The sequence below is a fragment of the Liolophura sinensis genome, chromosome 2 (assembly GCF_032854445.1).
Source record: "Liolophura sinensis isolate JHLJ2023 chromosome 2, CUHK_Ljap_v2, whole genome shotgun sequence".
NCBI classification, from domain to species: domain Eukaryota; kingdom Metazoa; phylum Mollusca; class Polyplacophora; order Chitonida; family Chitonidae; genus Liolophura; species Liolophura sinensis.
This window is the reverse complement of record NC_088296.1, coordinates 3,185,279-3,213,042: the sequence shown is the minus strand read 5'-3', so window position 1 is coordinate 3,213,042 and position 27,764 is coordinate 3,185,279. Positions and strand designations below refer to the sequence as shown.

General features: G+C 41.7%; 1 protein-coding gene across 1 annotated transcript; it reads right to left on the bottom strand.

Moving 5' to 3' along the window:
* Positions 1-2,633: 2,633 nt before the first annotated feature.
* LOC135462769 (RNA polymerase-associated protein LEO1-like) lies at positions 2,634-27,589 on the bottom strand. The gene is made up of 12 exons (XM_064740012.1): positions 27,517-27,589; positions 20,612-21,601; positions 19,033-19,182; positions 18,635-18,735; positions 16,809-16,942; positions 13,851-13,935; positions 12,115-12,233; positions 9,236-9,370; positions 6,187-6,322; positions 5,825-6,008; positions 5,062-5,162; positions 2,634-4,190 (listed from the first exon to the last, which is right to left on the bottom strand). The coding sequence occupies exons 1-12, from the start codon at positions 27,569-27,571 to the stop codon at positions 4,104-4,106; spliced, it is 2,277 nt and encodes a 758-aa protein (XP_064596082.1). The 5' UTR covers positions 27,572-27,589; the 3' UTR covers positions 2,634-4,103.
* Positions 27,590-27,764: the final 175 nt, after the last annotated feature.

The window sequence follows — 27,764 nt, the reverse complement described above, 5'->3', positions numbered from 1 at the left end:
AAGCACAATCGTGCATGCTCATACACGCTCATATAAACACATTCATTCACAACGCGCTATGCACAATAGTGCATGCTCATACACACTCATATAAACACATTCACTCACAGCGCACTATGCACAATCGTGCATGCTCATACACACTCATATAAACACATTCACTCACAGCGCACTATGCACAATCGTGCATGCTCATACACACTCATATAAACACTTTCACTCACAGCGCACTATGCAGAATCGTGCATGCTCATACACACTCATATAAACACATTCACTCACAACGCACTATGCACAATCGTGCATGCTCATACACACTCATATAAACACATTTACTCACAGCGCACTATGCACAATTGTGCATGCTCATACACACTCATATAAACACATTCACTCACAGCGCACTATGCACAATCGCGCATGCTCATACACACTCATATAAACACATTCACTCACAGCGCACTATGCACAATCGTGCATGCTCATACACACTCATATAAACACATTCACTCACAACGCACTATGCACAATCGTGCATGCTCATACACACTCATATAAACACATTCACTCACAGCGCACTATGCAGAATCGTGCATGCTCATACACACTCATATAAACACATTCACTCACAACGCACTATGCAGAATCGTGCATGCTCATACACACTTCTATAAACACATTCACTCACAACGCACTATGCACAATCGTGCATGCTCATACACACTTCTATAAACACATTCACTCACAACGCACTATGCACAATCGTGCATGCTCATACACACTCATATAAACACATTCATTCACAACGCACTATGCAGAATCTTGCATGCTCAAACAAACTTCTATGAACACATTCACTCACAACGCACTATGCACAATCGTGCATGCTCATACACACTCATATAAACACGTTCACTCACAACGCACTATGCACAATCGCGCGTGCTCATACACACTCATATAAACACATTCACTCACAGCGCACTATGCACAATCGTGCATGCTCATACACACTCATATAAACACATTCACTCACAACGCACTATGCACAATCGTGCATGCTCATACACACTCATATAAACACATTTACTCACAGCGCACTATGCACAATTGTGCATGCTCATACACACTCATATAAACACATTCACTCACAGCGCACTATGCACAATCGCGCGTGCTCATACACACTCATATAAACACATTCACTCACAGCGCACTATGCACAATCGTGCATGCTCATACACACTCATATAAACACATTCACTCACAACACACTATGCACAATCGTGCATGCTCATACACACTCATATAAACACATTCACTCACAGCGCACTATGCAGAATCGTGCATGCTCATACACACTCATATAAACACATTCACTCACAACGCACTATGCAGAATCGTGCATGCTCATACACACTTCTATAAACACATTCACTCACAACGCACTATGCACAATCGTGCATGCTCATACACACTTCTATAAACACATTCACTCACAACGCACTATGGCACAATCGTGCATGCTCATACACACTCATATAAACACATTCATTCACAACGCACTATGCAGAATCTTGCATGCTCAAACAAACTTCTATGAACACATTCACTCACAACGCACTATGCACAATCGTGCATGCTCATACACACCCATATAAACACATTCACTCACAACGCACTATGCACAATCGTGCATGCTCATACACACTCATATAAACACGTTCACTCACAACGCACTATGCACAATCGTGCATGCTCATACACACTCATATAAACACATTCACTCACAACGCACTATGCACAATCGTGCATGCTCATACACACTCATATAAACACATTCACTCACAACGCACTATGCACAATCGTGCATGCTCAAACAAACTCATATAAACACATTCACTCACAACGCACTATGCACAATCGTGCATGCTCATACACACTCATATAAACACGTTCACTCACAACGCACTATGCACTATCGTGCATGCTCATACACACTCATATAAACACATTCACTCCAGTGCACTATGCACAATCGTGCATGCTCATACACACTTATATAAACACGTTCACTCACAACGCACTATGCAGAATCAGTGCATGCTCATACACACTCATATAACACATTCACTCCCAGCGCACTATGCAGAATCGTGCATGCTCATACACACTCATATAAACACGTTCACTCACAACGCACTATGCACAATCGTGCATGCTCACACACACATATATAAACACATTCACTCACAACGCACTATGCACAATCGTGCATGCTCATACACACTCATATAAACACATTCATTCACAGCGCACTATGCAGAATCGTGCATGCTCATACACACTTATATAAACACATTCACTCACAACGCACTATGCACAATCGTGCATGCTCATACACACCCATATAAACACATTCACTCACAACGCACTATGCAGAATCGTGCATGCTCATACACACCCATATAAACACATTCACTCACAACGCACTATGCACAATCGTGCATGCTCATACACACATATATAAACACATTCACTCCCAGCGCACTATGCACAATCGTGCATGCTCATACACACCCATATAAACACATTCACTCACAACGCACTATGCAGAATCGTGCATGCTCATACACACATATATAAACGCATTCACTCACAGCGCACGATGCACTCGCAACGCATTATGCACAATCGTGCATGCTCATACACACTTATATAAACAGATTCACAACGCACTCACGCCGCACGCTGAACAGCTGAGTCACCTGATATTCAATATACTGACACATACACTGTAAATACTAATAAAGCAAACTGCTCTGATAAAAGCAGTTCAATTAGAATTACTCAAAGCACATTGTCCATATTTTCTTTCACTTATAAACATTTTATCACACTTAAGCAAAATTTTAAACCAGAAAACATATTTTGGTGTGGTATAATCCAGATACATGGAATACTGAGACGAAAAATTAAGTCCATTTGGACTCTTATAGCCCTTTCTTCACAAAACAAGAAAAACATCATAATAGGGCTGACAGTACAACTCACCAATTGTACACTGTGCGTCTGACATATTCAGAGCTGTTGTTTATACTCAGTACCAATGCACACAGTTAAGGGCCACACATCACGTTCATATGTGTATTTCACATTCGTATGTGTATTTCACATTCGTATGTGTATTTCACGTTCATATGTGTATCACCATCTCATGATACAATACTGTTCAAATGTCATGACGGATGGAGAACCTCACTGGACATAGGACTGCAAAACCTTGAACCAAGAGCAACGCAAATCATCCACTCATTGCACGTCTGTTTCTTGTCTCTTCACAAACGGGAGAACAACGCAGGAGAATCTTTACAGTACTGTCTTATGTACCTCACAGTGATACCATTCCCTGCATCATTTCTGGTGCCACAATTTCTGGATTTATCTATTTATTTATTTGATTACCGTACTCAAGAACACTCACTGTTGTTTGTTGGTGTACTATTAGTTACATGGTTACTCAGTGATAAAGGCACAGAAATAAAGAATATCACTAACCCTCATATTGGGAGAGACGTCTGAAGGTTACTGGCACCATATACTTCCGTATCCTATCGCTGACTAACGCATTTATCAAATGTAAGCAATTCAGCTCTGAAGACCCATGTATAGACGAATCGCTTCACTGACGTGACCATTGATGTCACAAGCACACAAAGGGAGATAACCTAGTCAGCAGACACATACACGTATGAGGTCGGCTGTGGGGTACAGGAATAACACATCCCCCATGACAACTGCTGTCCAATGAAAAGTCAAGTGTTTTGTCTCACGAGAGATAAATGTTCACACTGCCACTGTACTACTGTACACTGGTTTCTACTGTACACTGGTTTCTACTGTACACTGGGGAAACCTTCACATGTAGCAATGTGTATACACCAGGCCTCTTGCACTTTAACAGTCAGCACGGATGTTCTCTCGCAACCAATTCCTCTGATGTTTCTCTAGCAAACACCGTCCAGACAGCTGCAAGTTTTGCAATGGAGACGACTCTCACAAATAAGCCACCATTCTGAAAAAATTCTCCAGGATGTGGTTGTTCATGTTTCTTCTTCCTCTTCCTCAGCATCACTCTCCACCAACCTGGCTTTTTTCTTCACAGGGCTACCCTCTGACCCAGAGTCATCCTGCATGCAAAAACAACTTTGTTATTCTTTGAACACAGTGCGATTCCCACTGAGTACCATATTTCACCTAAAGTTGGTATGAAAAAAAAAACATACTTCCAGAAGCAGGTGAAACTCTTAAAATTATTCTTTTGATGCCAACATTGAAGTTTTTCAGATAAAATGTTAATCAAACTTTGTCTTGGTCTGGTAAAATGGATGAATCCATCAGAATCAAGCAAAATGTGTCACTTGAAAAATGCTAAATTATAAGTAAAATATGTAAAACATGGTAGACTGTAAGTCACATAACTGAAGAAGGTTCACCTGTCAGACAGAAACATACAAATAATAACTGTAACATAAACATGTGCCTATCTAAACAATACCACGGATACACATTTGTTTGCACATGCATCAACTTGCAATGTTAAAAATATAAGTTTAATTTCTGACATTCGTTTCATTCAGGGTTCCCATAACAAAGACCAGAAAATGTTTCTCAAGGACATTCGAGGACTGTTCCATTAGAAGTGAACCTTCTAATGGAAATTAACCGTTACTTGTTTGGTAGCTTACTGTAATGACTGGTCCATTTCAAACACAAAGCAATTTTAAAATTAATATTAAAATAATATTTTGAAGTACTTATCCCTACTTGTCCCCAAAATTAAACTCTTTTTCAAGGACTTTTCAGGTCTTAAAAAACCTTTAAAATAGAATTCAAGTACTTTTCAAGATTTGTAAGGATCAGTGACATTGGAAACAATTATTCCTATGAATAAACAAGTGTCAATTTGTGAGTAAAAATTTAACCAATCCACACTTCAGTGAGAAATGATCTGAGGTTGCCATGGTATCCTGGTTGCCATGACAACAGTGGCCATTTTACCTCATCACTCTCCAGTTTCTTGGGACCTCTCTTGGACTGCTTGGTTTCAGTTTCAGATTCAGAATCGCCCCCACTGCTGGACGAGTATATATTGGGCCTGTCTGTGTGAGGGAAAACAAACAACGTGTTCACTTCGGAGGCAACGCAAAATTATTTGTCTTCTCTACAAAACATTTTCACTTTGTTTATAATGAAAAGATGTGAGGTTGCCTTGGAAACGGACCTACATGTAATGCTTACTTACATATTTTTTTTTTTAAACATATACATGTAACCAAGGTTTACGGCCTTCTACTTATTACTGGATTAGGTCTTACTGTAGTATTTGTAGTGTTCAAGTCCACTTCACTTATTATACACGTAACACATCGCTTACGTTAGGTTATGTATTTGTATTAACCGCAATGATGGAATCTGTGTAACAGATATGACAGTACTTTTACGATGATAGTCAGTTTTATGGGTGGAGGAAACCAGAATGCCCAGTAATCACCAGGCATATATTCAACTGAATATTAACTGACTATTCAGTTAATATTCAACTGTACAGCCGGCTTGATGTTTTACACTTTTATTTATGTTGGCTTTGCCAAACACCAATCAGATTTGCGATGAACAAACTTATAAATACATGTAAATATGAATACAGGGCGAAAAATTCCTGAATGAGCATGATGCAATAAATAAATAATTAAAAAATGGGGCCAGGATATTGTTACTCCCATTTCTCCCCTGATCATTCTTGGTTGCTATGGAGACTCACCTCCTTTCTGTTTGTAATGTTTCTTGATGGCTGACAGTGAGATTCCACCCTCATCATCATCATCTTCATCGTCATAGCGACTTTCCAGGTACGACGATGACAGACCCCGGGCGTTCGCTCTGTCACGCATCCTCCTCTGCTGTGACTCACGCCGCACAGATGCGCGCAGGCGCTCCTCTTCTTTCTGAAATCAACAATTATGACAATAACGGATTGAAATGTCAATGTTACTACGATGGTGGTCAGTTTTATAGCTGGGAGACGGGAGTACCGGGCATCAACCACCGACCTTTGGCAAGTTATTGTAATGTCGTCATTTGCGACCTTTAGTATGTCACATAACCCATATCAGGTGACCTCACCTTGATCATCTCTTCACGATGAGCGTCTGGATCAGATCCTGCCATAGGAAGGACCTTGACCTTCTGTGTTTTAGATGACCTGTCTGCCAGTGACATCGTCATCTTCCGGTGAGTCATCGACTCGATTGAGTGAGGTCTGCAATAAAAACAATAAAGACGATGTGAGAAGGAAAATTCAGAAAAAGCTTGTCGATTTTAATCTACAAAGTTACTGTCCGCTATATGTGAGGACAACATAGCAATTTAAGTATCTTTAGACCACTGACATCTAATAAATTGCAACTAACTTCACTGTATTTTTTTTTCACCTAAGTCTGCTTAAGCTGTAGTGCTTGAGGTGAAAAAAGCCCTCACTGGGGCAAATTGACAGGGTATTTCACCACTTGCATGTGACCATCTGACTACGTTGCTGCTTTGGTTTTACTCCTCGTGCTGTAAGTCTTACAATATCAGTACCCTTATTAATCTATTCATTTAATGGGTATTTTATAATGTAATCAAAGATTTTTCAATGATGCCGCTGTGATCAAGTTCACTGCTGGAAGAAGATGAGCACAGCCATCATGGAGAAACCTCGAAACCTCACCAGCTACATGTGCGTGACAAACCTCCTGACTAAAGGCCCCATCCGAATCAACAGAGTCTAGATTCAAACCAAGTAGTTCCTGTCCCTATTAGCCTTCAGAGTTACAAACACAACGTCAACCACATTTTCCATGGGAACATATATCTTCATTATGTGCTGGAAGTTACCATGGGCGTATATAACAGGGTTCCACATTGATTTCAGTTGCTTGTGTACTTAAATAGAGCATGATTTACTCTGAAAACAACTTCTATCTTGATGTCAATGAATATCACACAGCAGCGATCCGCCTCACTGAACATATCACACAGCAGCAGTCTACCTCATTGAGTATATTACACAGCAGCCATCTACCTCACTGAGCATATTACACAGCAGCAATCTACGCCATTGAGAATATCAGACAGCAGCGATCTACCTCAAAGAGTATATCACACAGCAGCGATCTACCTCACTGAGCATATCACACAGCAGCGATCTACCTCACTGAGCATATTACACAGCAGCCATCTACCTCACTGAGCATATTACACAGCAGCCATCTACCTCACTGAGCATATTACACAGCAGCCATCTACCTCATTGAGCATATTACACAGCAGCCATCTACCTCACTGAGCATATTACACAGCAGCCATTTACCTCACTGAGCATATTACACAGCAGCCATCTACCTCACTAAGCATATCACACAGCAGCCATCTACCTCACTGAGCATATTACACAGCAGCCATCTACCTCACTGAGCATATTACACAGCAGCCATATACCTCACTGAGCATATTACACAGCAGCCATCTACCTCACTGAGCATATTACACAGCAGCCATCTACCTCACTGAGTATATTACACAGCAGCCATCTACCTCACTGAGCATATTACACAGCAGCCATCTACCTCGCTGAGCATATCACACAGCAGCCATCTACCTCACTGAGCATATTACACAGCAGCCATTTACCTCACTGAGCATATCACACAGCAGCCATCTACCTCACTGAGCATATCACACAGCAGCCATCTACCTCACTGAGCATATTACACAGCAGCCATCTACCTCATTGAGCATATCACACAGCAGCCATCTACCTCACTGAGCATATCACACAGCAGCCATCTACCTCACTGAGCATATTACACAGCAGCCATCTACCTCACTGAGCATATTACACAGCAGCCATCTACCTCACTGAGTATATTACACAGCAGCCATCTACCTCACTGAGCATATCACACAGCAGCCATCTACCTCACTGAGCATATCACACAGCAGCCATCTACCTCACTGAGCATATCACACAGCAGCCATCTACCCCATTGAGCATATCACACAGCAGCCATCTACCTCACTGAGCATATCACACAGCAGCCATCTACCTCACTGAGCATATCACACAGCAGCCATCTACCTCACTGAGCATATCACACAGCAGCAATCTATCTCACTGAGCATATCACACAGCAGCAGTCTACCTCACTGAGCATATTACACAGCAGCCATTTACCTCACTGAGCATATCACACAGCAGCCATCTACCTCACTGAGCATATTACACAGCAGCCATTTACCTCACTGAGCATATCACACAGCAGCCATCTACCTCACTGAGCATATCACACAGCAGCCATCTACCTCACTGAGCATATTACACAGCAGCCATCTACCTCACTGAGCATATCACACAGCAGCCATCTACCTCACTGAGCATATTACACAGCAGCCATTTACCTCACTGAGCATATCACACAGCAGCCATCTACCTCATTGAGCATATCACACAGCAGCCATCTACCTCACTGAGCATATTACACAGCAGCCATCTACCTCACTGAGCATATCACACAGCAGCCATCTACCTCACTGAGCATATCACACAGCAGCCATCTACCCCATTGAGCATATCACACAGCAGCCATATACCTCACTGAGCATATTACACAGCAGCCATCTACCTCACTGAGCATATTACACAGCAGCCATATACCTCATTGAGCATATCACACAGCAGCCATCTACCTCACTGAGCATATCACACAGCAGCCATCTACCTCACTGAGCATATCACACAGCAGCCATCTACCTCACTGAGAGGAAGCCTGCATGAGCTGGACTTGAACTCACAGCGAACGCATTGATCCAAGAACATGTTTTAATGAGGTATAGGTGTACACACAGAGCATAAATCAGCCTCAATGTCTCAGCCAATCAAATAGCAGGTTAGATACATGCCAGAAATATACTCCACTGTTTCAACCAGTCAGACTGCATGTTACACAGATGACTGTGCTACATCAACGTCTTGGCCAACCAGAGAGCATGTTACATAATCAGAAATCTACTTCACTACTTTGACCAATCAGACACACACGACACCGTTCTACCTCACTCTCTCTGCCAATCAGAGAGCATGTTACTCAGAAATCTACCTCACGGTATCAGTCAATCAACATATGTTTCTCACCTGAAGGTCAGCTTTGTTTTGAAGACAGCCTGCCCCTGTAACCCTGTTCCCTGCCTCACAAACAAATGATTGTAGTCTCCCTGCAGGGGCATTGTGTGAATATCAAAGACCTCTTCGCCGAGATGCAGGGACATGCTGAAACAGGAAGTACAAGTAACACACTCCTGACAATGTCTGAATTTTCATTGCGTTAGCACAAACTGAGAAAAACCACAAATGTGATATATTCAGAACACATGGTTGGAAATTTTCTTCATTTTTTCTGTTTCTCGGAGGTCATTAAGAACAAGTATAAGAGAAAAGGATGTAAAGAAAAGGATGTAAAGAAAATGCATCCTTAACAAAAAGAACAAAAAGCAATAAATAACCACTTTATATTTTCCTCTTTCTGAGCTTTGAATTCATTTATTTGATAGTTCTTAATGTCAGCCAGTATGGTTTGTTGGTGGAGTACCCAAAGCTTAGCATTTTTCAAGTGACACCGTTTGCTTGGTTGTGACTGATTTATTCATTTTCATGTAAAGTTTGATTAATTTTTTTATCACAAAAACTTAAGTGTTGCCACCAAAAGTGTCATTTTTAGGCCTTTCTGTGTTTCTGATGCATGTTAACACACTACACTTCAGGTCAAGTACAGTACACCACATTGCCTGGAATAAACCACCGAACTTCAGCAGGTAACTTCCTGTTCTGAAGAAGAATAACTACCTAGCAAAATAAGGTAACTGGGCATACAGCAATTCTTCAACCTTTTTGCACGTTTGCAAGGTGTTTATTCAAGCACATTCTAAAGGCATTATTCTGTGTAGACACTTTTTTCTGAGATAGGCCAATCCAACCAATGTAGCTTTGTCTTCTAAATATAACTAAAACTGCATAAAGTGCACTATAAAACTGCCATAAGTTTTGTATTAGACCAAGACTGGTAGTCTGGACTATAAAACTGCCATAAGTTTTGTATTAGGCCAAGCCTGGTAGTCTGGACTATAAAACTGCCATAAGTTTTGTATTAGACCAAGCCTGGTAGTCTGGACTATAAAACTGCCATAAGTTTTGTATTAGACCAAGCCTGGTAGTCTGGACTATAAAAGTGTCACAAGTTTTGTATTAGGCTAAGCCTGGTAGTCTGGACTATGAAACTGCTATAAGTTTTGTATTAGACCAAGACTGGTAGTCTGGACTATAAAACTGCCATAAGTTTTGTATTAGACCAAGCCTGGTAGTCTGGACTATAAAAGTGTCACAAGTTTTGTATTAGGCTAAGCCTGGTAGTCTGGACTATAAAAGTGTCACTAGTTTTGTATTAGACCAAGCCTGGTAGTCTGGACTATAAAAGTGTCACAAGTTTTGCATTAGGCTAAACCTGGTAGTCTGGACTATAAAACTGCCATAAGTTTTGTATTAGACCAAGCCTGGTAGTCTGGACTATAAAAGTGTCACAAGTTTTGTATTAGGCTAAGCCTGGTAGTCTGGACTATAAAAGTGCCTCTAGTTTTGTATTAGGCCAAGCCTGATAGTCTGGACTATAAAAGTGTCACAAGTTTTGCATTAGGCTAAACCTGGTAGTCTGGACTATAAAAGTGCCTCTAGTTTTGTATTAGACCAAGCCTGGTAGTCTGGACTATAAAACTGCCATAAGTTTTGTATTAGACCAAGCCTGGTAGTCTGGACTATAAAAGTGTCACAAGTTTTGTATTAGGCTAAGCCTGGTAGTCTGGACTATAAAAGTGTCACTAGTTTTGTATTAGACCAAGCCTGGTAGTCTGGACTATAAAAGTGTCACAAGTTTTGCATTAGGCTAAACCTGGTAGTCTGGACTATAAAACTGCCATAAGTTTTGTATTAGACCAAGCCTGGTAGTCTGGACTATAAAAGTGTCACAAGTTTTGTATTAGGCTAAGCCTGGTAGTCTGGACTATAAAAGTGTCACAAGTTTTGTATTAGGCTAAACCTGGTAGTCTGGACTATAAAAACGCCTCTAGTTTTGTATTAGACCAAGCCTGGTAGTCTGGACTATAAAACTGCCATAAGTTTTGTATTAGACCAAGCCCGGTAGTCTGGACAATGAAAGTGCCACAAGTTTTGTATTAGGCTAAGCCTGGTAGTCTGGACTATAAAACTGCCATAAGTTTTGTATTAGACCAAGCCCGGTAGTCTGGACAATGAAAGTGCCACAAGTTTTGTATTAGGCCAAGACTGGTAGTCTGGACTATAAGAGTGCCACTAGTTTTGTATTAGGCCAAGCCTGGTAGTCTGGACAATGAAAGTGTCACAAGTTTTGTATTAGACCAAGCCTGGTAGTCTGGACTATAAAAGTGCCACAAGTTTTGTATTAGACCAAGCCTGGTAGTCTGGACTATAAAAGTGTCACAAGTTTTGTATTAGGCTAAACCTGGTAGTCTGGACTATAAAATTGTCACAAGTTTTGTATTAGGCTAAGCCTGGTAGTCTGGACAATGAAAGTGCCACAAGTTTTGTATTAGGCTAAGCCTGGTAGTCTGGACAATGAAACTGCCACAAGTTTTGTATTAGGCTAAGCCTGGTAGTCTGGACTATAAAAGTGTCACAAGTTTTGCATTAGGCTAAACCTGGTAGTCTGGACTATAAAAGTGCCTCTAGTTTTGTATTAGACCAAGCCTGGTAGTCTGGACTATAAAACTGCCATAAGTTTTGTATTAGACCAAGCCCGGTAGTCTGGACAATGAAAGTGCCACAAGTTTTGTATTAGGCTAAGCCTGGTAGTCTGGACTATAAAAGTGCCACTAGTTTTATATTAGACCAAGACTGGTATTCAGATTTAAGCCAGGGTTAACTCTTAATACACTTCTAAACAACTGGCCCAGGCCTCACATTTGTCCGTTGAATCTTCCCCATCTCACCTCCCATCCGACCAGCGGACAATCCTCCCATTGCTCTCCTTTTCCACATTGCCGTTTTCATCTCGGATTTCATTTCCTTCCTCGTCTTTCTTCGTTCTCCAGCGTATTGTGTTCTCCACCTGTTACCATGGCAACAGCAAAATCTTAGTTTAATTTGTCAGGTGCTTCACATTGTACTCAAAAATATTCACACAAGTTAACAGAGGCAAAATATTAGTTTCAACAAGGAGAAACTTTCAAATGGTTGAATTATTTACTGATTGATGCTTGCTTTATATTGTGTGTATACTACAAAATACTTCATCGATACAGGGATAAAACCCTTGATCTTTGTACAAGTCCATTAATTCCAATAAATCCAATTTGCAAAAATCAGTATAATGCTTAAGACTTTTCATTTTTGTTTATTTGGTCCATGTTTAATCCCGTGCTCCAGAATATCACAGTGTTCTAGTTTATGGGCAGTTTGGACGTAAGCACAGTGCCTGGAGAAAGCCACTAACCCCTGTAAGTTTTTCAGGTATCACGCTGGTGAAAACCACCAACCCTTTTCAGGTATCACACTGGTGAAAACCACCAACCCTTTTCAGGTATCACACTGGTGAAAACCACCAACCCTTGTCAGGTATCAGGCTGGAGAAAACCACCAACCCTTGTCAGGTATCAGGCTGGAGAAAACCACCAACCCTTGTCAGGTATGAGGCTGGAGAAAACCACCAACCCTTGTCAGGTATGAGGCTGGAGAAAACCAGCAACCCTTGTCAGGTATCAGGCTGGAGAAAACCAGCAACCCTTGTCAGGTATGAGGCTGGAGAAAACCACCAACCCTTGTCAGGTATGAGGCTGGAGAAAACCACCAACCCTTGTCAGGTATCACACTGGTGAAAACCACCAACCCTTGTCAGGTATCAGGCTGGAGAAAACCAGCAACCCTTGTCAGGAATCAGGCTGGAGAAAACCACCAACCCTTGTCAGGTATCAGGCTGGAGAAAACCACCAACCCTTGTCAGGTATCAGGCTGGAGAAAACCACCAACCCTTGTCAGGTATGAGGCTGGAGAAAACCACCAACCCTTGTCAGGTATCACGCTGGTGAAAACCACCAACCCTTTTCAGGTATCACACTGGTGAAAACCACCAACCCTTGTCAGGTATCACACTGGTGAAAACCACCAACCCTTGTCAGGTATCAGGCTGGAGAAAACCACCAACCCTTGTCAGGTATCAGCCTGGAGAAAACCACCAACCCTTGTCAGGTATCAGGCTGGAGAAAACCACCAACCCTTGTCAGGAATCAGGCTGGAGAAAACCACCAACCCTTGTCAGGTATCAGGCTGGAGAAAACCACCAACCCTTGTCAGGAATCAGGCTGGAGAAAACCACCAACCCTTGTCAGGTATCAGGCTGGAGAAAACCACCAACCCTTGTCAGGTATCAGGCTGGAGAAAACCACCAACCCTTGTCAGGTATCAGGCTGGAGAAAACCACCAACCCTTGTCAGGTATCAGATAAAGTGAATCTCCTAATTCTGGTGAGCCAATGGTTTAACCATTTGAGACAGTGAGACCCATCCTAGCACATCCACCTGGAAGTGTAATGACGGTGAATTGAATATTGAGTAATGTCTCTAAAGCGAAACGCCAATCAATGTTTGGTCAGTGACCTTATTGACCTTTCTGAAAGGAGAGATCAAGTGACACCCAATGGAGCTGCTCAGTGATTGGTTGATTATCTGACCTTGAGCTTTAACCTTGCCCTTCCTTCCTCATCCAGGACTTCATCCTCATCAATCTCATCCTCATACGTCTGCGGGTCAAATGGCCTGTCAGCAGGAAATGAGGATATGGGTCGTGTTTAAATACACCAAAATACAAACCGCCCGTCAGCAGGAAATGAGGATATGGGTCGTGTTTACATACACCAAAATACAAACGGCCCATCAGCAGGAAATGAGGATATGGGTCGTGTTTACATACACCAAAATACAAATGGCCTGTCAGCAGGAAATGAGGATATGGGTCATATTTACATCCACCAAAATACAAATGGCCTGTCAGCAGGAAAAGAGGATATGGGTCGTGCTTAAACACACCAAAATACAAACGGCCTGTCAGCAGGAAATGAGGATATGGGTCGTGTTTGAACACACCAAAATATAAACGGCCTGTCAGCAGGAAATGAGGATATGGGTCGTGTTTAAATACACCAAAATACAAATGGCCTGTCAGCAGGAAATGAGGATATGGGTCGTGTTTAAACACACCAAAATACAAACTACTGTGTTCCCCTCCGGCTGTAAGTGGGGAGGTTTGCCAGCAATCTGCGGATGGTCGTGAGTTTCCTCCAGGCTTTGTAAGGTTTCCTCCCACCATAACGTTGGCCGCCGTAGTATACGTGAAATATTCTGGAGTAAGGCATAAAACACCAATCAAAATAAATAAATAAATAAATCAATAAATAAATAAAACTACTGTGTACTAAATTCTGAATCTTATCTACAATATCTGTATGTGCAACTGCTACATTTAGTTATAAATAAAATCAGTAAATACCAGGAATTAACTTTTGACCGGCATATGTTGCACAGGGTAATTTAAGGGATTTAGACCTCCCAGTGTCCTCACCTGGATATTGGTTGATTCAGACTGTCTTTTTCACCATGAATTCAAACTGATATATATCCATTACAGGATAATAGTGGATTAACATCATTAAGAATTCTGTCTCAAAATGTACATGCATGGAATATTTCATATACATAATTAAGGTGACATTACTTTTCAGATACAACAAAAACAGACAAAACAAAAAAAAAAGAAAAAAAAGAAAAGATAAATGAAAAGTTAACAGCATTCATGGCATTATCATGGGATGAAATCAGGCTGAAACCCACAACCATTGGTAGGTTGCTGGCAAACCTTCGCACGTACCACCGAAGAGGAAGTCAGTATGAGCAGGACTTGAACTCGCAGTGACCCCATTGGTGACAGACTCCTGGGTCATCGCGCTACGCTGGCACACTAGCCACCTTGACCACGGAGGCCCTTGAGTGAGTGAGTGAGTGAGTGAGTGCTTGGGGTTTAACTTCGTACTTAACAATTTTTCAGTCACATGACGACGAAGGAATCCTTAGGGTGCATGTACGTATAATGAGCCTCTTTGTTGCAGGACGGATTTCCACTGCTCTTTTATCTAGTGCTGCTTCACTGATGCACCTTACTGAAGGCAAGTAAGCCCCGACAAAGCCATTATACTGATACAGGTCAAGCAAGCGAGGTTGAACGCCAAGCGAGAAAGTTACAACTTCCTGTTTTAAGGTCTTAGGTGTGACCCGACACAGGACTGACCCTGGATCTACTGCTCCCCAAGGGGATGCTCTACCAACTATGCTATTGGGACTGGTCGGAGGCCCTTGAAATCTGTTGAATAAACAGTGGTGATCACATACACTCATACAAAAATTCCTTTTGTTATTGTTAGATCTGACATTACTGTAAAGCTTTCCAACAGCCACCTCAGAATGACTGATCACTGTAAAGCTTTCCCACAGCCACCTCAGAATGTCTGATCACTGTAAAGCTTTCCAACAGCCACCTCAGAATGACTGATCACTGTAAAGCTTTCCCATAGCCACCTCAGAATGTCTGATCACTGTAAAGCTTTCCCATAGCCACCTCAGAATGACTGATCACTGTAAAGCCTTCCCACAGCCACCTCAGAATGACTGATCACTGTAAAGCTTTCCCACAGCCACCTCAGAATGTCTGATCACTGTAAAGCTTTCCCACAGCCACCTCAGAATGACTGATCACTGTAAAGCTTTCCAACAGCCTCCTCAGAATGAGTGATCACTGTAAAGCTTTCCCACAGCCACCTCAGAATGACTGATCACTGTAAAGCTTTCCCACAGCTACCTCAGAATGACTGATCACTATATAGCTTTCCCACAGCCACCTCAGAAAGACTGATCACTGTAAAGCTTTCCAACAGCCTCCTCAGAATGACTGATCACTGTAAAGCTTTCCAACAGCCACCTCAGAATGAGTGATCACTGTAAAGCTTTCCCACAGCCACCTCGGAATGACCGATCACTGTAAAGCTCTCCCACAGCCACCTCAGAATGACTGACCGATGTACAGCTTTCCCACAGCCACCTCAGAATTACTGATCACTGTAAAGCTTTCCCACAGCCACCTCAGAATGAGTGATCACTGTAAGCCTTCCCACAGCCACCTCAGAATGACTGATCACTGTAAAGCTTTCCCACAGCCACCTCAGAATGACTGATCACTGTAAAGCTTTCCCACAGCCACCTCAGAATGACTGATCACTGTAAAGCTTTCCCACAGCCACCTCAGTATGACTGATCACTGTAAAGCTTTCCCACAGCCACCTCAGAATGACTGATCACTGTAAAGCTTTCCCACAGCCACCTCTGAATGACTGATCACTGTAAAGCTTTCCCACAGCCACCTCAGAATGACTTATCACTGTAAAGCTTTCCCACAGCCACCTCAGAATGACTGATCACTGTAAAGCCTTCCCACAGCCACCTCAGAATGACTGATCACTGTAAAGCTTTCCCACAGCCACCTCAGAATGACTGATCACTGTAAAGCTTTTCCACAGCCACCTCAGAATGACTGATCACTGTAAAGCCTTCCCACAGCTACCTCAGAATGACTGATAACTCACCTTGTTTCCACACTGAGGAAGTTGGGTAACTTGACAAAGTGCACGGCACGGTTGAGCTTGGTGTTGATGCGGGGAATCTCCACCTCTATCCTTGTCTCCGGCGGTTCTTCCTCTGGCTCCTCAGCTGGCTCCATCTGAAACAGGAGAGGCAACTCTACTGTCACACACCAGGGGAGATAAATCATGCACATCAAGTCAGATCTATTATTTAGCCAACCAAGTGAGTTAACTCATTCGCTCCCGGAAGCGGCTTAAGCTGCAGCCTAACCATACCCTTGGTCCTTGGGGCACCTTGTTTCCCCGCGAGTGGCTTCAGCCGCATAAAACACTGTCTCTGACTGGTCTATTTTTGCACGGAAATTGGGATTTTTAGGGAGCTAAACCAATCAAATACTTCCTTATTAGACCCTATGGAAGCCACCCGAGAGGTGTTCGTAGATTTACATTGGTTGCAAGCGATAAAAAGGCGCGAAAAAATGTGGAGAAGATTCGACGACTTTCGCTGAGGCGTTTGCCGAAATGGCGGACTAGAGTACAGACGACAATTTCGAAGGCTTTATGAATAAAGACATTTGAGAGGATTTCAATTCGGATATTTCGGTTTCAGATGTTAGCAGTGACATAGAAGAGTCTCCTGACAAAGACAAATTAACTTTAGGTCAACTACGCTCAAGAATTAACAAGAGATGCGAACCTGAACTATCAGAAAATGTACCGGTAACAACAACGAACGCGAACTATGGAAACGCATTTTACTCAAATCGAGAGATACATTGTTCTAATAAAGTGATTAATTTTATATTTACATGCTTCACAGAACAAAAATACCAACTGCCACTGAATATCTGACGGTGGAATTATCCAAAAATAATGGAACAAAAACTTCGAATTTTTTAGCCCAAAACTGTATTTCTGCTGTGGCCTGCCGAGGACCAAGCGGTGATCAGGGTTGCGGCAGCGAGGGCTGTATGACGTTGTGGTAGCAAATGAGTTAATCATGAATCTATACCCACTAAGATCTCCCTCTCATGCGTGACCTATTTCACAAAACTCAGATCTGCATGTTGTATTCAGCCACTTATTTTAACTGAGTCATCGTTAACTACGTCAAAAAAATATTGAAGTATAGCAGCAAAAAATTCACCTGACTAACACAAGAAAGTTTTGCACGTAGGAGCTGCTTCAGGCTTAGTCAGTGACTAACCACTACTGGAAGCAGCTATTTCATTGGTATGCAAATTGCACACTGCATTTGTCAATCCATGTACTATGGGAGGCAATTGCAACCCTGTGAATAGCTAAGCCAAATGTTGATTTATGAGGTAAAAGACTTTGATATGTAAATCGCTACCGATGACTGGCTTCGGTAAGGCGAGAAAGCGCCCCATCCGACCCATTATACTATACAGGTCAACCAGTCAAGGCAGTATCTCCTTCATGCTGAATGTCAAGCGAGGAAGTTACAACTTCCTACTTTAAAGTTTTAGGTGTGACTCGACCCAGGATCCCTCTGACCCGAAGTGGATGCTCTACCAACTGTGCTATCGGGGCTGGTATCTGCATAGAATGAAGCAATTTTAACATACCAAAACTTACCATGACTAAAATGTTTACTTACAAGCTTTGAGATAGTCTCTTGAATCAACAGCGCTGTTTTATTGTTGGTTACAAAGAACACTGGACAAGAAACTTACTTTTTTCTCAAAGGGAGACAACCTTGTAAACCTAAAACAGTTTTAGCCTGCTGAGCATGAAGTTTCCATTTTGCTTATTGTTGTACAGACCAGTGGGACCATATTCAGCGTTTAACCAAAGCTTACATTTACCTGCTCATCCGTCTGCCTTTGAGAGTTATCTCCCCCTTCTCCTTCCGCCTCTGATGCGGAACTGATATCATCGGCATCACCAAACAGATTGTCCACGGTGGCTAAATAAAAAACGCAAATTAACACTTAAAGGCACTCCGAACAATCATTTTGAAAGCTATCCCAGATTGAATCATTTTGAAAACTGCTCCCAGATTTAAACAAATTTATATTGCTTAAATTCTTAAATTACAACAAAAAAATCAAACACCCATGTCTAGTCAACAAAGGTGAATCAAAAACTCAGAAAATGACAGATAACTGTTGTCAAACAGGTTTTGAATGAGGCCTTGTTTTGGAGTGTGTCATCTTACTGGTGTGATGGTTCATCACGTTGGGTCACAGTCGGGCAGACTTACCCTCAACTTTGGTTTCGTCGTCCGATCCCACATCCATCTTTTCATCCCCACTTTCATCGTCGCTCACTATTTTCCTGGGCTTTGATTTCTTGATCTCCTCCTCAGAGTCCCTCCCATCTTTACCGTGACCACTGCGAGGAGAGCCACCTTCTGCCAATCACCCAGAAGGAAACAGACGCATGTATCATGCTAGTGGTGGTTGGTGTGTAACAGAACAAACATGAATTCTAATCCTATCAAGTAAGGAGTGGTAAGGATTATCTCCCTTGCCCTTCCCCATCTCCCCCAAAAAATAACAATTTCGGAACACTGTGAAGTACTGAATTTTGGTGCATTAAATACTGAATGATATATTACAGGTACCCGTAGTATTGATGAAGTGAAATCTTTATCACAACTCCTGTCAGCACAGTGGGCCAACTAAATTTTAACAGCAGAGGGAAAATTAGGAGCACGTGCTGGCTTCCAATGAACGTTGCTTTGATACATTCTATCCGATTGAGTAAGCTTCAAATTGTGATTCTGGATAACAACATGATGGCCGTTTGACAGCTACTTCACTATTAGCTGTTTCTAATCGGTTACAGAGGACGATTAAAACCGAAAACATCTTGATAAAGAATGAATAACTGGCGCTGATAATACTGGATTCTTCTGCTTTGCGTTGAACTGCTCGAAAGGTGATAGATCACTTTGCCATTTGCTCATCAAAGGTGCAAAAGAAGTGACACCTCTTTGAATACTGCTCACGTTGCTTGATAAAGAATGAGTGACTGGCGCCGATAATGGTGAATTCATTTGTTTTGCGTTGAACTGCTCGAAAGGTGAAAGGTCACTTTGCCAGGTGTTGAAAAGTACTCATCAATTCTTCGAAAAGAAGTGACACCTGTTTGAGTACTGCTCACGGTAGGTACGAAAGTAATCTTCTTACGTAGTGATAATCCATACCCCATTGTTTTAATCCCTGACCCAGGTCACGAGGATTAGCCACACCGCAGGAAACAAAGGAGGATTAAAGCCACCCTTGATAATACCTGTTTGACGTGCCTGAGTAATTTCGTCCATATCATAACAACTGAGGAAAAATTAAACAGTTTTAAGATTTTTTGGAGAAAATCCACGCAAAATAAATTTCATCGAATAACAGTACTTTACAGTAACATTACACTCATGCTTGATACGAAAATTATAAGTGGAATGACTAAATTGCGTTTCTGCAATGAAGCATGCTCAACTCTTTGTCTATAAACTAATATAGTATTTATTTGTTTCTGTATTCATGTGTTTATTTGGGAATTAAGCCATTTAGATCCAGGAGAACGCCATTGCCATTCATCAAGTGCCTAAAATAAATATTTGCCTTGAGTCTGGGCTTCAAGCTGTGGCCAAACTTCGTAACATATTTCTTGTAGCTTTGTTTCATAAAAGTTGTGTGGATTATAGTGCCATAAGACGGCATTTACAACATACGTAAAACTAATTTATGAAGTTTTGTAAAAGAGGAACCTGAATTCCTGTATCATATCTCACTGGCCTGGTTAATTTAGCCAAATACTGTGAGTGAAGTGAAACCAAATACCTGTCGATAGTTTCCTTTCCTTTTCAGTCGGGGACCCACTTTTGGCACTACCGGCTGGAGATCCACTCCTACTACGAGCACTTCCAGCAGGGGATCCACTCCTGCTACGGGCACTTCCAGCTGGGGACCCACTTCTGCTATGGGCACTACCTGCTGGGGAACCACTTCTGCTACGCGCACTACCTGCCGGAGATCCACTTCTGCTGCGGGCACTACCAGCTGGGGACCTACTCTTGCTACGGGCACTACCAGCTGGGGACCTACTTCTGCTACGGGCACTACCAGCCGGAGACCTACTTCTGCTATGGGCACTACCAGCCGGGGATCCGCTTCTACTACGGGCACTACCAGCTGGGGACCCGCTTCTACTACGGGCACTACCAACCGGGGACTCACTCCTGCTACGGGCACTACCAGCTGGAGACCCACTTCTGCTACGGGCACTACCAGCTGGAGAACCACTTCTAACACTACCAGCTGGGGAGCCACTTCTACTACGGGCACTACCAGCTGGGGAGCCACTTCTGGCACTACCAGCTGGGGAGCCACTTCTGGCACTACCAGCTGGGGAGCCACTTCTTGCACTGCCTGCTGGGGAGCCACTTCTGGCACTACCAGCTGGGGAGCCACTTCTTGCACTTCCTGCTGGGGAGCCACTTCTGGCACTACCAGCTGGGGAACCACTTCTTGCACTGCCTGCTGAGGACCCACTTCTTGCACTACCAGCTGGGGACCCACTTCTTGCACTACCTGCTGGGGACCCACTTCTTGCACTACCAGCTGGGGATCCACTTCTGGCGCTACCAGCTGGAGACCCACTTCTGGCACTACCAGCTGGGGAGCCACTTCTTGCACTGCCTCCTGGGGACCCGCTTCTAGAGCTTCCATCTGGAGACCCACTTCTTGCACTGCCCACTGGGGACCCGCTTCTAGAACTACCACCCGGTGACCCACTGCCAGCTGGGCTGCTCCCGCCACTTTTTGCACTGCCTGTAAAGATACAATGATAAGAAAATTCACAAAAGATTTGCACAGATGAACTAGCTTACACCTTTGCATCATTGTGGTGCCCCACAATACACTTTAAACATCCTGGTGAAGGTCCCACCGCAGGTAAAAGATGACCTGGGCAAATGTGCGGAGTGCAATCATATTGGGCCCCACACATCCCCTCAAAAATGAAGTAACCGCCTCACTTATTAAACATGTTGATGCAGACAAAGCTTCCTCTTGAAAGACAAGACATAACAGGAGCCAAACATAAAAATCTTTTCAATGTCTTCCAAATGTAGATGCTCTCCGAGTTTCAAGTGTCAGAAATTAACCTAGTCACCTAGGCTCTAGAAATATACGGTATTTTTGTTATCAACAGGGAAGGATCCAGAAATTTTTGTAGAGTCCTTATCTGATTTTTCAGAAAAATTGTTGGCGAGAGCAGCAAGGCAAATCTGACCAGCAATATCGGGGGTCTGGGGCCCACTTCCGCTGGATTTAAGCTGTTTTAAGCTGTTTCTGTGCACATAATATGAAAGGAATATAATAGTGACATCCACACCATACAGCAGGGATGTTGTTATAGTCTGACTGATTGATTGAAGTTTTACTTTGCAGTAATCACTTGACACTGTGGGAATACCTTTATACTAGTTAATTACACCAGTCACAATAATCCATATACCACAAAAAGGTTAATAAGTTTCTTACCTTTGTTTAATAACACAAATTTTGAAGGCTTTGGAGGTGAATTGCTTGAGCCTTTATAGCGTATGGTTTGCAAATAAATCTGAGACCATAAAAAAATTATCAGCCATTGATTTCTGTGGTGTTTAGTTTATTCCTATGTCCCATAGGCCTTAAATAAATATTGCGTACAAATCAGTGGCTGTGTCTGCTTCCATGTTGACAAGTCAGCGGCAAAATACAGGCACAAATTCATACTGTTTTCCTGTACCAAAATTCAGCAAATTTTTTTTTGCTGAAAACCCCAAAATTCCAGCCAGTGTACTTACTTAAAATTGTCAGAGCTCTCTTTCCTCCCGTTTTTATCACAAGCATCTCAGCTTTTCTGATTGAATGTAGAATGTTTCTTGTGAATTCCAGCCAATGTACTTACTTAAAATTGTCAGAGCTGTCTTTCCTCCCGTTTTTATCACAAGCATCTCAGCTTTTTCTGATTAAATGTAGAATGTTTCTTGTAAATTCCAGCCAATGTACTTACTTAAAATTGTCAGAGCTCTCTTTCCTCCCGTTTTTTGTTACAAGCATCTCAGCTTTTCTGATTGAATGTAGAATGTTTCTTGTGAATTCCAGCCAATGTACTTACTTAAAATTGTCAGAGCTCTCTTTCCTCCCGTTTTTATCACAAGCATCTCAGCTTTTTCTGATTAAATGTAGAATGTTTCTTGTAAATTCCAGCCAATGTACTTACTTAAAATTGTCAGAGCTCTCTTTCCTCCCGTTTTTATCACAAACATCTCAGCTTTTCTGATTAAATGTAGAATGTTTCTTGTGAATTCCAGCCAATGTACTTACTTAAAATTGTCAGAGCTCTCTTTCCTCCCGTTTTTATCACAAGCATCTCAGCTTTTCTGATTAAATGTAGAATGTTTCTTGTGAATTCCAGCCAATGTACTTACTTAAAATTGTCAGAGCTCTCTTTCCTCCCGTTTTTATCACAAGCATTTCAGCTTTTTCTGATTAAATGTAGAATGTTTCTTGTGAATTCCAGCCAATGTACTTACTTAAAATTGTCAGAGCTCTCTTTCCTCCTGTTTTTGTTACAAACATCTCAGCTTTTCTGATTAAATTTTTTGTCCCTCTGTACCAAAAATCCAACAATACCATTGTGTTTTTATAATACCTAAATGTTTTCAGCACTAATTAGCACTAAAAAACACGAGCTCAAATCAACATGCCATCACAAGGGAGGTAACTCTTCAGCAACTTCTGCGATTTTAATACAGTAACGTTCATGCACTTAAACACAATAATAGCTGTTTAAAAAAAGAGATTACAAATTCCAGTTGACTTCATGACAAACACAAGACGGTATTTGTTGTAGAAAAGCTTCCACATATCAAAAGCACATGTGCATATACGCACAAGACAAGTTGCCTAGCAATACAACTAAACTGGTTGCACTGCACATGTGTAAACAAACGCGACATCCACTCCAAATTTTCCCACAAAGACATATGGAAGTGTTAAGTTTTTTGTTTTTTTTCTTGTCTTTGCTTCTCCGTTGATCCTCCTGTTGGCGACTCCAGTAGTAAAAGACTCAGGGTACTGTTTAAGTACAGACTTAATAAAAAAGATTTGATTTTTGAACCTTTTTTTTCTTTCTATTTTTGGACCATATGACTGTTTTGAAGAGTCCGTCTGATGAACACAAAGAGACTGTATCCAACCTTGATCAACATCAGTACGTGGGGAAACTTTAAACATCAACATAAACAAGCAGTATAGTTAACAGATTATAGAATTCTCAAGATTTATCAGGGCTTCCTCTGGCACTTGCCATTGTCGGAAATTTAAAACAATTTTTTGAAATGGCGATAAATTTTGAAAAAATGCAAATTTTTGGCGACAAATTTATTTACTGAAGGAAAAACAAACAATGGTTTTACAAAATCTACCATGAGAGTTTTCGCAATTTTTCTAGGATTTCACTTGGATCATACAGATAGGTTGAAAAAAGGATTGATTTTTTCTTTCAAAAAACAAAAACATGCCGCCAAGCATTGGTCCATTACTTTGAGGGCAATTGTTCTAAATGTAACGTTTGATAAACTCCAGATATAGCTGGACGAGATCAAGTTGATTTTAGCAGCTACACCGAGGCAGACAAAAACAATTAAATTACAGATGGAGACCTACAAGAGTCCTGGATACTGCTTCCATTCAATCAGATGATGATCACAAGAGATTAAGTCAAAGCCGCTAAGGAAGTATGGCTAAAGAAAAATAACATTTGCTACAAAATCTGATGAGTGGCTAAAGTGACCGGCTAAAAAAGATACTGACCCAGAGGAAGCCCTGATTTATGGTATTGTAGAGTTAAAGTTGCTGGCCACTAGACTCGTCGCTGACGCCCTTTTCCAGATGCCCATTGTGAAAAGTAGATTCCTCAATGAACTGACGTCATGCCCTCTGTCATGTGATGTCAACAACAACCTCAGCTTATAGGAGAGCCCCAACGCCAATTTTCACACTAAATCTTCCCTACATACAATATTTATTGTATTTTAGTATGTAAATGGCTTTTAAAAAATTTTATGTTAACGAGTTCCATCTGTGAACAAAAGAACATTAAAGTTGGACCCTGTGCCTATCCTGTTGGCTGTGGAGACCTGGCCGGGTAACATCATGCCAAGGAAGACTTATCGGGATTATGTATTAAAAAGCCCTGAAAAGCAGTGACAAGTCCACTGTGAACTTTGTGTACTGTAATTCTTAATTAGAATCCTGAAAAACAGTTTTACAACAAATATTTTGTCAGATAATGGAGCGGCATTAAACCCCTGAAAAATGTGTACAGCATCAATAGCGCCTGTATAAGTGACACGTCAGCTGATTTTCACTCTCATACATGTACTGGCAACTGTAGACGACACACACTTGCTCTCTTCTGGTTTGTCTGGCACGAACTGGAACTGGAATGATGGTACTACCTGTGAAAAATTGCATCATTTTGCAGTACACAGACTATTTGTTTTTTATAGCCAAGTGAAGCAATACCAGCTATGACACAAAGAACCATGCAGTGGAGTCTGCGAATGATGAGTTGCAGTGATGAGAACAGTCAGTCCTTCCACATCGTTAAAAGTAATAATCGAGCTAGTCTTTTATGTTTTACCAAAAAGTATCAATGATAAAAATAACTAAGGCTTGAACAGAAATAGCGATCGGAAACTCACAGAAATGTCACTTTTAATTTTGTCTGGGTTCGCATAAACGCCCTTCAGGTACGGCATCCAATCTGGACACACGTGGACGGCAGCTAACAGGGGAGGTGTGGACTGACCTGGCCGCTAACCAGCCCCTACTCCCTACAGTTAGTGTCCCAGCCTGCTGTTTCAAACAACCAAGTAACAACTTCAGCATACCAGGAGTGAAATTCTGAGTTTTCTTTTCTTTTTCGTTTGACTTTATTTTGGGATAAGCCTTGTCCTTCAGCATTTGCTTATAGTATAGTTAGGGATTGCATGTGGCAAATCTCATATGTTCTCCATAACAGAAGGTTGCATTTGGTGAGATCTAGTCCATATTTTCTCAATCTGTAGGATGTACATTTGTGACAAAAAATTTTTTCAAAATTAAAAACCAGTAGTCTCCATATGTAGAATAGCACACTTACCACGTAACTAACAATTTATTTCACTGAAGATTCACACTCTGTTACCATAAATTTAGGTTAATCTTTGTCAAATCTCTTCTTTTTTGTTGCACTGACCTCGTCATAGTTGGGAAGTCGAGGATACGAAAGTGAGGATCTAATACCTAGCCTTGTGGAAACTTGCTGCCATATTTGGCCCAATTGAAAAAAAAATGTTTTGCTTCTTACAGAACGCGAGTACCTCTATTTTATGGTCTAACTACACAAAAACAGCCTTTTTAGAAGTAAGAAACATTTTGAGAAAAAAGATCAGATTGATGATGTTGTTGCAGCACGTTACATAAGATACTTCTATTTTGAATGATACCAGTGATGAGAAATAAACTATAGGATGGGTTTGAGAGTGTTTACCTGGCTGAAAGGTATTACATAATCAGCGACAACAAAGAAAAAGATGACGTGGTCAGGTACAGGTAGAGCTTTTAGCACCTGGCTACAGGTGCTGGTTGGGCTAGACCAGGTAGGTTGGAGAAGGTACAATCTGTTGCTTTTTTAGGCCATATTTGTAGCTTTACAGTATCTTACGTTGTGTTACTGCAGTTGGTATGGAACAATCTTATTTATTTATTTAACAGATTGGTGTTTTACGCCATACTCAAGAATATTTCACTTATACGACGGCAGCCAGCATTATGGTGGGAGGAAGCCAGGAAACCCAAGACCATCTGCAAATTTGGAATAATCTTGAAATTAGTTGTACAATTATAGTGATTACTGTGTTGTACGCACAGCGAAGCCTCACATGACTGCACCGAATGTACCATCGTGACATCATCAACGGTGGCTCAAGTGAAGTGGAGTATATCTTCTGATGTTTAATGACCATATTCTACCATTTTTTCCCCGTTTTCGACGTTTTAATGGTGGGAATCGATTTAGGGGACATAAAACAAGCTATATGCAGTTTGACAAGCCCACTGCTGGAGATCTACAAATTTATTTATTTATTTATTTGATTGGTGTTTTACACCGTACTCAAGAATATTTCACTTATACGACGGCGGCCAGCATTATGGTGGGTGGCACAGCCCGGGGGAAAACCACGACTATCCGCAGGTTCCTGACAGACATTCCCACGTACGGCCGGAGAGGAAGCCAGCATGAACTGGACTTGAACTCACAGCGACCGCATTGGTGAGAGACTCCTGGGTCATTACGCTGCGCTAGCGCGCTAAACGACTGAGCCATGGAAGCACCCGAGATCTACAAATGAATGATCTTGACGACCTGTCACCAGCAAATTCCAAGAGAATAGATAACTGTTTAAAAAATAAGACCGTGAGAACACCTTCACTCCGAATGGAATGGTCTTTAAGCATTTTTTGTTAAACCTTATTACATTTAGAATTTTCATGTTGCACTCTATCAAATGCTCAATTTCCGCGATATACTGGCACAATGTGAGTACTACAAGGGTTGTTTAGATAATTGAAAACACATTTATCAAACTGAGATTAAAAACTGGTATTCAAGTGAAATGAAAATGCAAACAATCACAAAACGTCCTCACCATTTTCCGACCCGGCATCGCTGCCAAACATTTCCTCCATTTCATTGTCCGACATGATGTCGTTGTTGTTGTACTTTACCGGCAGCACTGCGCACTTGCCCCACCAGATGGCGCTACGTGCATGTCTTCGGAAACCTTTCCTTGCCTCCGGACATAACGAAATACCTGGTGCCCGACATAAACAAGATTGGGTCGATGTCATTTAAGATGTCTAATTTCTTTTGGAAGGCATTGATTATCGTAAAGTT

Excerpts from the sequence above, each read along its gene's own strand:
- LOC135462769 (XM_064740012.1), bottom strand. The coding sequence starts at position 27,571 with ATGTCGGACAATGAAATGGAGGAAATGTTTGGCAGCGATGCCGGGTCG. Across the intron at positions 16,943-18,634 it reads AAAGGCAGACGGATGAGCAG|ATGGAGCCAGCTGAGGAGCC; the intron begins GTAAATGTAAGC and ends CTCCTGTTTCAG. Across the intron at positions 6,323-9,235 it reads AAAACAAAGCTGACCTTCAG|ACCTCACTCAATCGAGTCGA; the intron begins GTGAGAAACATA and ends TTTTTATTGCAG.